The 12,224-nt window shown below is 43.7% G+C and overlaps 1 protein-coding gene across 1 annotated transcript in view; it reads left to right on the forward strand.

Annotated features, from left to right (window-relative positions):
- Positions 1 to 582: 582 nt before the first annotated feature.
- The window catches only part of igsf9a (immunoglobulin superfamily, member 9a), a 42,092-nt gene continuing 30,450 nt past the window's right edge, over positions 583 to 12,224 (forward strand). The window contains exons 1-3 of the mRNA XM_076079459.1: positions 583 to 658; positions 3,736 to 3,939; positions 9,903 to 10,049. Coding sequence (XP_075935574.1) covers positions 583 to 658; positions 3,736 to 3,939; positions 9,903 to 10,049 — 427 coding nt within the window. The remainder of the gene's footprint in view (positions 659 to 3,735; positions 3,940 to 9,902; positions 10,050 to 12,224) is intronic.

Genomic DNA, 12,224 nt, shown 5'->3' on the forward strand with positions numbered 1-12,224 from the left:
GACAGGACGCTTTCCATTGTGAGCTACTGGCTCATTTATTAGAGCTTTAAACATTTCCCAGAGTGCTGCGCTGTCACTGTGTTTGTGTGCAATGTCAGAGGGAGGAAAAAAATAATACGTCCACAGTGCAATGTCTAGAGACCATCTGCGTTGCCATGGCTGATCGTTTCACCTGCGCGGGCCGCTTTGTTCGGCAGCTCTGTGAGTTCTTGGTTCAGATTTAATGACCGGAAAAAAATCCTGCAGCTTTTCTTTTTTCGCCTCTCCTCATCTTTCTTCTTGCTGCGTTTGCCACACTTTCCCTGCTCCCTTTCTCTCGACAATTACATTTTTTATTTTTTATCACTGTTCTACTTTTGTTCCCTTGTTATATCGCCAGACGCACAAATAAGTCTTACCTTGTCAGAGCAATAAATCTATAAAAAACATTTATTTTCATCTGTAGCTGTCTGTATTTGGAGGCCAAATGCAGAGCCCAAGTGTCTGGTAATATTTCTTTAGTCAGTTACACGATGAACGCCATTACATGACATCCAATCCTTGTCATCGCCACTCTTTCTTTGAGTTAACGAGAGGCAGTCGATGAAGAGCGAGGAGAAGATGCTGGGCATGTCTTCACCATGTGCCAAACACGTGCGTGCCCCTCTCACCGCCCACCGTGAGAAACAACACGATCATAATGTCGGAACTTTCGCTTGCCTGATGGCTCGGCCTCTGTAAACACTCGCCTGCCTAATTCAAATGTAATAAGTTCTGGATGAGCTTTTTGTTGTGCTGCTTTGCATGAAGGGCAGGGGAAGTCTGTGGAATAGATGGCAGACGCGCTGCAGATTGGGGATTTTTTATTTTTTTTTGACTTTCACTTTGATTCTGTGGAAAATCTGTGTACGCCGCGCTGTTTGCTGAAGCATGGCAGTGTGTTGGATCAAGGCACTGCAGCTGTTGACAGCCTGCGTAATTGTTTTCCACCGATTCAGACTTTGCCCCAGCCATGAAATGAAGAAAAAAAGGCCCGTAAAAGCCTCATGGTTAGGGAGGGCAGATATGGCCTGTGCGGCTGTCACACTCAGGAAGACTTAAGAGATCACTGAGGAAGGCAAGGACATCATTATATGACCACACAAATCTATTAAAGTCGACCTTTTTCCATTTTATAATGGACCTTTTGAACTCATACCTGCACATGTGACCATAGCAGCTATGCACAAGAAAAGTCCACAAAGACAAACTAATATACGACCCTTCATTTCATTTTTAGTAACAATACCATTTCATGTAGGAGTCTTACATTTATTTCCAAATTCAAACCGACAATATACAGCACTGCAAAGATAAAGCACCGTTTAGATTGCATTTCAGTTGTACTTTTCATGTGATGTCATTCATGCCTGGAATGAGGTGATGTTGTTATTGCTTTAAATGTTGCCTGTAGTCATGTCATCATGTCTTAAAGTTGCAATCATCGATACTGCCGAAGTGTTGTTGGTGGACAGTAAAGCTGTATTGTATTGTACTCTGTATGCTAATGTTGACATTGCACTTTGTGGCATGCAAGAAATTAATTACTTTACCTTTCACAGCAGGAAATGATACAAGCCAGGGGCTGTCAGTCAAACTGTAACTTCCAATTTAATGAGAACGAAATCTTAACTAATAGCGGGGTTGTCGTCTCTCTTCACTGCTGTTAAGAACAATTATGTACTTCACATTATCATTTCATGCTACTTTACACTTCCAGTCCACCACATTCTAGAGGGAAATTATATACATTCATAACGAAAGTTGTTAGTTCTCTGAGCTTTTGCACTGCCAGTAAAGTCTTCAACCAATCACTTGTGCGGAACGGATATATTCAATATGTAACGTTAAAATGTAGTGTACAATGAAACGGAGGCGACATAGTCTGAACCAAGACGGCAAACTTAAGTACTTCCTTCCAACCTTGACAAAGGCAAAGTCGACCAGATCCACTCTTTCCACTCTACCATTTCACAATAAAGGCCCTAAAAATATACACCGCCTAACTGTTGAACTCGCATTCACTTGGAGCATTTTGGTAAAAAGAAACTAGGTAAAAGAGCTTACGGTAGCTTAGGCTATACAACAGTTTAGCTGAGACAGACGGACTGACAGACACATCTTTGGGTCAATTGGAATGGTAGTTGGTCCGAGCAGAATCTATTCAGTGCTGCATCTGTCGCAATGCTGCTGGTATGAATAGTTCTGATCTGAAATATTTGCAGGCGAGTATTTAGCATTTTAGTCTTCTTCGCCACACCCCCGCTGTGTGAAGGCCTTAACTTTCAGGGTTGGCCCACAAACGTTACGCCATCTCTGCAACAATTGCTATTACTTCATTTGTGCTACTGTTTCAGCTCAGCTAAATGCAGAACAGTAGTTTTGCATTCAGCATCATCCAATACTTGCCACTTGTAGCTGCAGCAGCAGTTGTTCAGCAACAGCTGCCCATAGTCTCGCTTTGACCGCTGTGCCGGAGGGAATGAACCACACACTCAAAGCACAGTTTGAGTGTTCTGCGCACGAGGAACAGAGCGCTCGTATCTGCACGGCACACCTCTCCATGTTTGCCATTCACTGTATGAAACCGTTGCTCTTTAGATGGGTGCGCTCTGCTGTTATTAACTCAGTCTAATGAGATGCTGTTATGGATGTGAGTGGGCTGAAGCAGGCGAGGCCGCTGTGGTGTGTGTGGCTATACAGCTGATATCAGACCCATTTCCTGTCAAATCTGACCTTAACCAGCAGCAGCTGTGGCCCGCTGTAAATGGCCTGCATGATACGAGATCTCCCAACAGAATGTGTGGCATTTATTTATTCATTTCGTGCTGGTAGCATCTAACATGGGTGATTGGCGGTAAAAATGATTGATGCCCAGTGTGTGTGTCTTAAATCCGACCTATCATGTAGATTTCCTCCACTCTGGTTTACACAGTTGATCAAAAAACGAAAGCAGGTGTTGTTTTCATTGGGCTGAATCGGTCGCAGCGTCTTGACATTAAGTTGCACTCCTCGGTGCCTTGCAGCAGCCCGCGCTCTCCCATCGGCTCAACTTATCTCCGTCCTTGAGTGCTGAGTCCCCCGGCTGCTCTAGCCAAAAATGTCTTCATTGATGTGCTCTAAATAAAACACTTAGATGTCGCTCCGCATGTGACTCTCAAAGGAGATTTATGTGGCATTTATGACATTTACTTTCAGAAAAGGATATAGGGCCGGGGAGTTTTCTGGCAGCAGATGGCAGCTCTGCCCATTTGTGTAATGATGTGGGATGAATTCCAGTTATTTGAAAGCTGTATAAAAATCTGAGCATTCCTCTCCTCCTGTCTGTAAAATGATGACAGAAGCGGCAGCTCTGCTGTAGCCTTTTTAGCTTGGAAATCTGTCACAGATGGCTCCCCTCTTGCAACGCAGCCAAGGAAGTAATGTGATGGCGACAATTGTGTCTCTTTTGCCAACAGATTGAACATGCTGCAGGTTGCATGAGTGACAGATATGGGGTCAGCGAGATCGTATTTGCAGACTTTCACAGTGGTGGCACTTCTTTGCCTATTTCGTAAGTATCTCCATCATTTGATAAGATGGATATTTTGCATCTTTTCAGCTAATTTTCCCCACGACAGGCACACACACACCACTGTCCATGTTACTCATCCCGTCACATATGGTGATAAAGTAACTCAAAGTCGTTTCTCACTTTGCTTCTGACAAACCCAACAGTGACCAGCGGAGGTGCGAGGCCGGAGGTGCGTGGAAAGGTTGGAGGTGTGGTTGAGTTGGAGTGTAGTTTTCCTCCATCAGAGCCAATCAGTGTGACCTCCTCCGCCTCCCTGCATGTGGTTGAATGGGTCCGACGGGGACTCGATATCTCCGTCCTGATCAAATTCGGCTCCTACGCGCCTCGCCTCCACCCACAATATGAGGGTAAGCATCCCTGTGAAGGGTTACAGTGCTGAAAATGATAATGTTCTGTGCATACCTGCTGCTCACTGTGATTGATTTTTAAATGTGTGCGATTATCTGAAGCAGCATATTGTTTGCGCAACACATGCCTTCTATACATGTAATTATGTTTTTTTTTAAATGGGGCTTTCTTTTATATTATATTATCTTTTCCTCTGGATGGTAAACTTATTTACTGAGCTTGCTGCTAAGTGTTCATGCCATGTGGGTAGACTAGCGGGTTTTTAACACTTTATGGAAACCTCTGCATGATAATATTTATAATATTTCATTATTAAATCAAAAAAAACAAAAAAAACTTGCAAGTCTTGTTTAATTCATAAATCATTTATATTTATGACTCAAACGTAGACTACAGACCTCAGCTGTACTTTATGTTAATGAACAGAGTGAAGCACTGACGAAATCTGTACCCCAATCAATCCTCATAACAGTAACGAGGAAGGTTGAGAATAGAATGACAATTATGACATGCTTCAGTCCCAGTTTTCTTCAAGTGAAAGAATGCAGCCAGTATCTGAGCCTCGGAGTACATTCAATAGCACACCTTTATGGCCTTTCAACACCGGCCTCAGTGGGAGCCACATTAAAAGCAGCTGAGACTCTTGCCATGCATCGTCGTCATCCATTGTGTAGCTTTCTGCCCACCGCTCCAAGAACAAAGGCAGTCCGTGGGGAAAAAGATCCTCAATGGACCAGGAATACCTTTGTGTAGCTCCTGTTATCCTTTAAAGTCACAAACAATGGGACTAGTGTGGACAAAAGGAAAGCATGTCTGGGTGGCTCAGATCTTCCTTTTGTCAGAGTCGCTTCTATTTCCATAGAGCGGCCTGAAGAGAAATTCAACCTAATGACCTTTCCAAAGGCTATTTTAATTTCTGCTGGTGCGCCATGTACGGGTTCTGACAAAATACAGTTTGAGAAATAAAGTGCCCCAGCAGGCATGATGATGCCACTTCAAAGAGTGAAATCAATTCTGAGTGTTCAACATTCAGGTGGGAGCAGAAAGCAGACGGCTAACTACCACTTGTCGTCTTTTTTTTCAGCAAGTTGAGTAGCGGTCGATAGTAGACCTCAACAATCAACGTGTAACAATTAAACTATTAGAGACTTAACTCTATAAACCCTACTTACCCACTGTTACATGAGTCATTACAAATTCATGCTGTGCAGTTAAACAACGCACATAACTTGATTTTACATTCTAGTAGAGATCCAAACGTTATTAAAGATATCAAGTATGTCAGGCTAAAGTGTGGAGGGATTCGTATAAAATGGCATCTAGAATACCTCTATTTGATGGAGGTATTCTAGATGTCAGTGCTGGCCCATTTGTCGGTCAGCTTGCAGGTAACTTGTGAAATAAAGATGCTACACATTTGTAGATTGAATCCTCTCCTTTTTGAATATTTCTCCATCTCGTGTCATTAATTGATTGCCCTTAGCCTTTTTACTGTTGCTCATACGAATTCCCTACTAAATATATGGAGCTTTAAAAATGGCTCACAGAGATGGTTGTATTTTCATATAACAGCTGGGCATTGTAGTTTTTGGCAAATGTTACTTAAACTGGAGTAAACAGTGAAAATGTTTGGGACTACTTTCAGCTGCGGATTTATACACGTGTATGTACAGCACCAGGATGACATACGTGGGGTTTTTGAGTAACAGTGCAGCTCCATGGCCCAGAGAAATAACATGAATCAGGCTTTGGCTAAATAGAAAATACATAGCAGGATCAAGTCATTGTTGGTTTTGGGATCTGTTGACAATAATAAAACAGTATAGAACATTGCCAGCCTCATCTTTTAGGCCACTTTATTAGCCCAATCTAGAAAACTCTTTGGTTGTAAACCGACTGTAAAGGACAGTAATCATTCCATTAAGGAATGTGTTTGTCAGAGGATCAGAAGCTGCTTTCAGCTGAGCCAAGGCCTTTCTCATTTGAGTTGAATGCCACTGACTCACCCATCCAGAGCGATGCAGACATTTACATAGCAATAAAGTCAGGGTGAACCTCGCCTGATGAATTATCGGGAGCGGGAGCGGGGCGGGCTTTAATTCCAGCCCGGTGCTCATAAAAGACAGTGGCCTTTTGTCATCGACTGTGAGGACCATCCCTCCACGTACACCGATGTCGCACTTCATTACGCTGGATGCGAGTTTCAGAAGGAAGGGGCAACGCACTGGTTGTAAAACAAAACAAAAACTAAATGTGCCTACCCTCTGGCCCGTGAATACACTTCGCTCAACCATAAAGCATCCTGCACCGAAAAGCAACTTCTCTTTAAACGGACAGGTACGCTAATCACAGGCCTCTCCGGTAACAAACAGAAAGCTGTTCTTTACGGACACAAAAGGGTTTGAAAAAGATGCTTTGTCCGATCTGATGCTGAGCTCGGGCTTTCTCACAGGTACTGGCTGGTGTGGGAGCAACAGGTGCAGCATGGGAAACCAACGGTTTACAGGCGGATGGAGTGGTGTGGATTTCACCTCCTCGGGCCGCGGGTATTCTCGGGTATCTCGCAACAGTTTGACTTCAGATTCCCACTGTTGGCTGTTGTGAGTCTCACTGCTACCCAAGTTATCTAAGCGATTCACTCTGCTGAGGCTCTTCCCTCTTCATCGCCTTTTTAAAGGCATAAAATCGAACCCCTCTGATTGCAGGCCGCCTCATCGGACAATATGGTTTGCGTTTGACCGTGTTTGCTGCCCCTGAAGTGTGAGATACATTAGATGGCTCCCCCGAGAGTGTTAAGAGCTAAAAGGGTTTAAATGTGTCTATTGTAATAGAGCAGTAACGATCAAAAGATTAGCGTCATGCTCTGTGAACAGGACGAAAAGTCCCTCAGCACCCGTACAGCTGCTGACTCTACAGCTGTATGAATGCCACATTCTCAAGCTCTTCCCGTGCACAATCGGCAGGGGCAGACTGTGTGCGTTTCGAAACACATGACGCACAGTTACCATGGCTAATATGCTTCCGTTACCGCATAGACAAACACCAGAGTTTGCACCGGGGTCGCTCAAGTTTGTTTCAGCGGCCAGTCGCTCTGCTCTCGATTCAAATTCGATTCCCCCCCCCCCCCCCCCCCCCCCCCCCCGTGCGGCGGGGCTTAATAGAGCAACCAGGAGCAAGGAGTGAAACCTTATCTTGCGCTGACGACATCCCTCAGAGACGATTTGGGCATCCTGCCGAGTGAATATCACATTCTCAGGGACATAAGCGTCTGTGTCTGCTATTCGATTTAGATAATTCTTATTTTTTGTCATTTTAAAAACTCCATTTCCAAAATGTTACATATCCATTTTGGGAGAAAGAAAATCAATATCTGTGACGCGTCCTTCACTCTGAATAAAAATGAGAACAAAAACTGTGTTTCTTTTGTCATTTAGCGGAGTGCCTCTTAGTGAGCTTTGTGAAGCACGTTATTTCACAAGAACAGTTGATTGGGTCCTTTCAAAGATGTTTGGTGGTTCAGAGCACGACCCGCTTCACATTTCTCAGTGCTTTTACACGAGAGCGACAATAGAAAACCCAAATGCACGAATAAGTTCAGCTAAACACAACACCGCTTAACCTTTTTGCTGACATCACTAAAAGGCCAAGCGATTTAAAAAATACATTTTCAAAGATTTTGCAAACGGCCTTACTTGAAAACGCTCCTTGGATCGTTACAAAGACTTTTTCATTCAGTTGACTGCAGATTAGTTTTAATTTCTCCTTTTTTAAAAGCGATTCTCTCAGGAAAGATGACGACAGCCGCGTTTAATAATCTGTTGTGAAACCGGCAGAGTCTGCAGACATTTCAGTTCAGAATGAAGCTCTTCATTTTTAAGGAGTTCTATTTCGTCAAGGCGCTGAAGGGTTTCGTGTTTCTCAGTCACCTGAGAGCGTATAGTGAGGGACAAAGCCTTTGGAAGAGGAGGGGGGAGGGGGGGGGCTTCAGGTGGTAACAGTTTGGCAAATAAATACATCGGGCAATTGTGTGTCTGTAGGTGTGGTGTATTGATGTGGCTGTGCATGAATATAGCTGGTATAGGATATTGTTTAGCTTGGTCAGAAAGTGAGCAGGGGGGGGGCAGAGAACATGAGGAGGAGGAGGAGTGAGTGTTGTTAGGGGTGGGGCCTCTACCTGTTGTCAGTATCCTTTACACTCTTATTTGGTTACCTGCGTCATGATTTGTGGAATGACTCTAGTGTCCGTCTCACCGTGGGCTTTTGGATTATTTTGAAGCCCATTTCCAGCAGCACATCTGCAACGATGTTTAATAACTGAATGTTAAAAGTAATCAAGGACAGGGGAGTTTTTTTTTTTTTTTTTCTCCTCAAACTCTCAACAGCAATAACTACTATTCTTGCAGGGTTCCCCAGAGCAGTTGTATAACAGTTTAAAAACCCTATTGGGCTGAAAACACCTCGTTCCAAAAACCATGGGCAGTAATGTGCTGCTATAACAGCCTCCTCTCCTTTTTCTACAATTTCGTGGAACGTGGCTCCAGGGATTTGCTCCCATTCAGCCGCCATTGATGTTGGCTGGGTTCAAATTATATTGAAACAATGAATGGAAAAGTTGGTAAATTAAATTAGCTAAATAAATAAACACATGGAAAATAAAAACACTAATTAGCAATACATTTTGCTGTGTCTTCTGCAATATACATTATTGTCATAAAATGATATTGAAATCATTCCAATAGATTCCTGCACCGTGTCATGTTACATGACTTTTCTTTGGTGGCTAGGAGTGAGTTTTGGATGCAAGGAAGAAAAGGGAAATGTTTTATTCACAATTCAAAGCAAAATTTACCAAACTCGACTACACTTCTGAATTTGTTTGCGCACAGAGAACTGACAAAATCTTGTGTTAAACGCATGCACACACTTGTTTTTACACTCTCAGCCGTGCACAAACACAAGAGACATGTAGACAAAGAGTCTAAGTTTCCCTCTTTCCTTCTCTGCTCTCCCCCTCACACTCAATTTACCTCGCATTCAAATTTCTTGCAATCATGCATTTTTCATTTGGCAGTGGTTGCGGCGGCATCGGGTCGTTCTCTCGCTCCACCTCCGCCCTTCCCTTTTAATCTGACGACTCCCAGTCACGTTTCCTGCCTGAGCACAACCTTTCCTCTGAGGCCTATGCTGACCCATATCGCACTGAGACAGTAAACATGAGAGAGGTGGTAAACCTGCCACGGGTCAAAGGGTAGGATTTTGAAATGCTCAAATCCCCAGAGTGTTTGCTGATGTGTGTTTTGCTCCCCCCCCCCCTGTGGATTTAGTCCCCTTTGGCAGCTTGGAAAAGTAAATAAGGTGTGTTATCACTGCCAACATACCTAACTCCCAACTTCCTGGTTCTTTTTGACTGTCAGGACTGTCCCTCCTTGTTACAGTCACCAGATATCAGAGCCTCCGTTAATAATTACCATCGCCACACAGTCATCCCAGTGGCACTTTGGCCTCCACGCTGCAGTGTGTTTGCTGCTTCCATGTTTTTTATTCCTGAGATGATGCAGAGACAAAGACTGTGTCCGTAATAATGATTTTATTGACTGTTTCCCCTCAGCCATGCTGTTCCATGCCGTTAGGTCACTGCACAATTGTCCACCAGATAAAGTGTGAAAACTAAAAGGACACCAGGAAGATGTGGGCTGCCGACTGGTAAAGATAAAGAGTTGATGTTGCGAGCTGCGCTACGGGCTCGAGGGAACCGTTACCTGGCAACCAGTTCCTTTCGTGTGTGTGTGTGTGTTGTTTGTGCACGGCAATTTCCAGCAACGCTTGCGGACGGTGTTCTTCACCAGCACAACAAAGCATCACAGGGAGATGACAAGTGAAGTCAGCATCACGTGCATCTCGGCCTGTCTCGTGCCCTTCACGCCTGCCCTCTCACCTTTCTGCCTGCACTGCGTTTCTGCAGGGCGGGTGTCTCTGGTACGAGTCACCGACCTGAGGCTGGAGGACCTGCAGCTGGATGACGGGGGCTCGTACGAGTGTCGAATCCTCTTACTGGATGAAGCCACAGATGAGCTGCAGAACGGCACCTGGACTCTGCTTTCTGTAACCGGTGAGGTCTATCAAGCAGTGCGTGTTTGTTTTGTTTTCTTCATACGACAAAGTCAGTGATCCTGATGTCAACAAAAGATGATTAATACTAATTAATAAAATTGATGAACAGCATTCGGTCTGGATGTATAAGACAAGAACCCAGAATAGATCACTTTTACTTCTCAATTCAATTCATTTTGTAGAGCCCAAAATCACAAATTTGCCTCAGAGGGCTTTACAATCTGTACACGTGCGACATCCTCTCTCCCGGGACCCTCGCATCACAGAATGAACAACATAACAGAGTTACAACACATTAAATGCCCATGACAGAAATTATTCATATCATGAGAGTAGCAAGCAGAATAATGATGGAACAATTACAACTGCTAGTATAAACAGCAGAAGTGGGTATAGTAGATATAACGATAACAAAAGCAGTAATGGTATCGGCAATACCAGCCAATGCGACTACTAATAATAATAATGATAGTAGCAGTGGGTGTCGGGCAGGACCACAGCAGGAGGCAATACCATAGTCCAGATACAACCATGATTCATGGAAACCTGCGTCTTCTCAGTGGTAATCCCACAACAAACAGCAGATAAAAGCCAGCCTCAAGTCGGCCTGTGTAGGGCTCAGTATTAGTTTGTCTACCCAGCATCCAGCACCAAACGTGATCTGTGGTCAATGAACCTGTAAAGCTCTGCTGCGGACGACCAGGCAGCGACCTCCTGTTTTGAGGAGTGAAAGTGTCTTAAACTTGCATTCTTTCAAATGGCCATCAGGGGGTGACAGCAAAAAGAAGTCTGATTGTATAGAAGTCTATGAGAAAATGACTCTACTTCTCTCTTGATTTATTACCTCAGTAAACATGACTTTATGGTCCCAATCTCTAGTTACAAGTCTTCTTCAATACAGCATGATGTTCATTTAGTAAATCATGGTCCATTTAGAGTCAAAAAGACCATAAAGAAGGGGATGCTTTAGGGCGGGGCTACCTTGTGATTGACAGGTCTCTACCACTGCTAGTCTTATACGGCAGCTCCACGTCACTCTTCTGCAGTCCAAATATGGTCACTGGTTGCAAAAAGTCCAGATGGCGACAGCCAAAACGCCAAACTCAAGGCTTCAAAACGGCAGTTCACAAAGCAATGGCTGACATCACAATGACTACGTCTGCTTCTTATATACAGTCTATTGCGGACGACACGCTCAAGTCCACGGAACATTGAAGATCCGTCCCCCCTGCTGCACAGAGCGCTGTTCACTTGTTTATTCAAAGGTAATCCCCTGTAATACACCCGGCAAGTTTGAAGTAGATTGGATGAGCCGTTCCTGAAATATGAGAAGAACACACAGACAGACGGACGGTGATCCCTTGCTTTACAGTTGGATAATAATTGATGAGACTTGTCCTTCATGGTCAGGTTTTATCCCTTTCACAGCAACTACATGTCATTTTCAGACTTGTAATGTCTGTAATTGTACTCACCATCCCAATTAAGTTCAACTGCTCTACTTCCCCAAATGTCTTCTTGATTATCTTTTTCTTTGTTTGTCAAAGAGCACACTACTCTTGCGAGATCATTATCCGGATTGTTGTGTGAACAGAGTTATGACATTAACGTCTGAGAAAATCTATTGATTGCTTTAGTGAAAGTCTGATTGAAGGTGAATTTTTAACAAAAAATCTTGCATATCAACTTCTTCACATCTAGTCTTTTATTTAATTTATTCTGTAAAGCGCTGCTTGTTTCCTGACAGGTGCTGTATGTACACCACTTAAATCTAAACTTTTTCTTTTGAAAAAGTTGGCAAAATAAACTTCTTGTCAAAAGACTTTAGGAGAACTTTTGACTTTCCTCACGCACATTTTCTGAACCGACCATAGTTATCACCAGTCGTCATGTATTGATAGGTTTAAATAATACATCTAAGTATGAAATATGCATCATTACTTTTCTCTGCTTTGAAGTTTATCCGTATTTTGGGAAAAACCTTTGCCATGACACACACACACACACACACACACACACAAACATACAGAACAAAGTAGCAGCGCGCGCTGCAGATCAAAGCGAGGTGAGACGGTTTCACAGAGCTGGTCTGTGTGCGTCAGATCCTAGATTATTTTCTGTGTATTTCAGGCCTTGGATGTAACATCACTGACATGCCCTGCAGGTACGCTCA

This window comes from Anarhichas minor, unplaced genomic scaffold, assembly GCF_050575085.1.
Source record: "Anarhichas minor isolate MPS153535 unplaced genomic scaffold, ASM5057508v1 ptg000073l, whole genome shotgun sequence".
NCBI classification, from domain to species: Eukaryota; Metazoa; Chordata; class Actinopteri; order Perciformes; family Anarhichadidae; genus Anarhichas; species Anarhichas minor.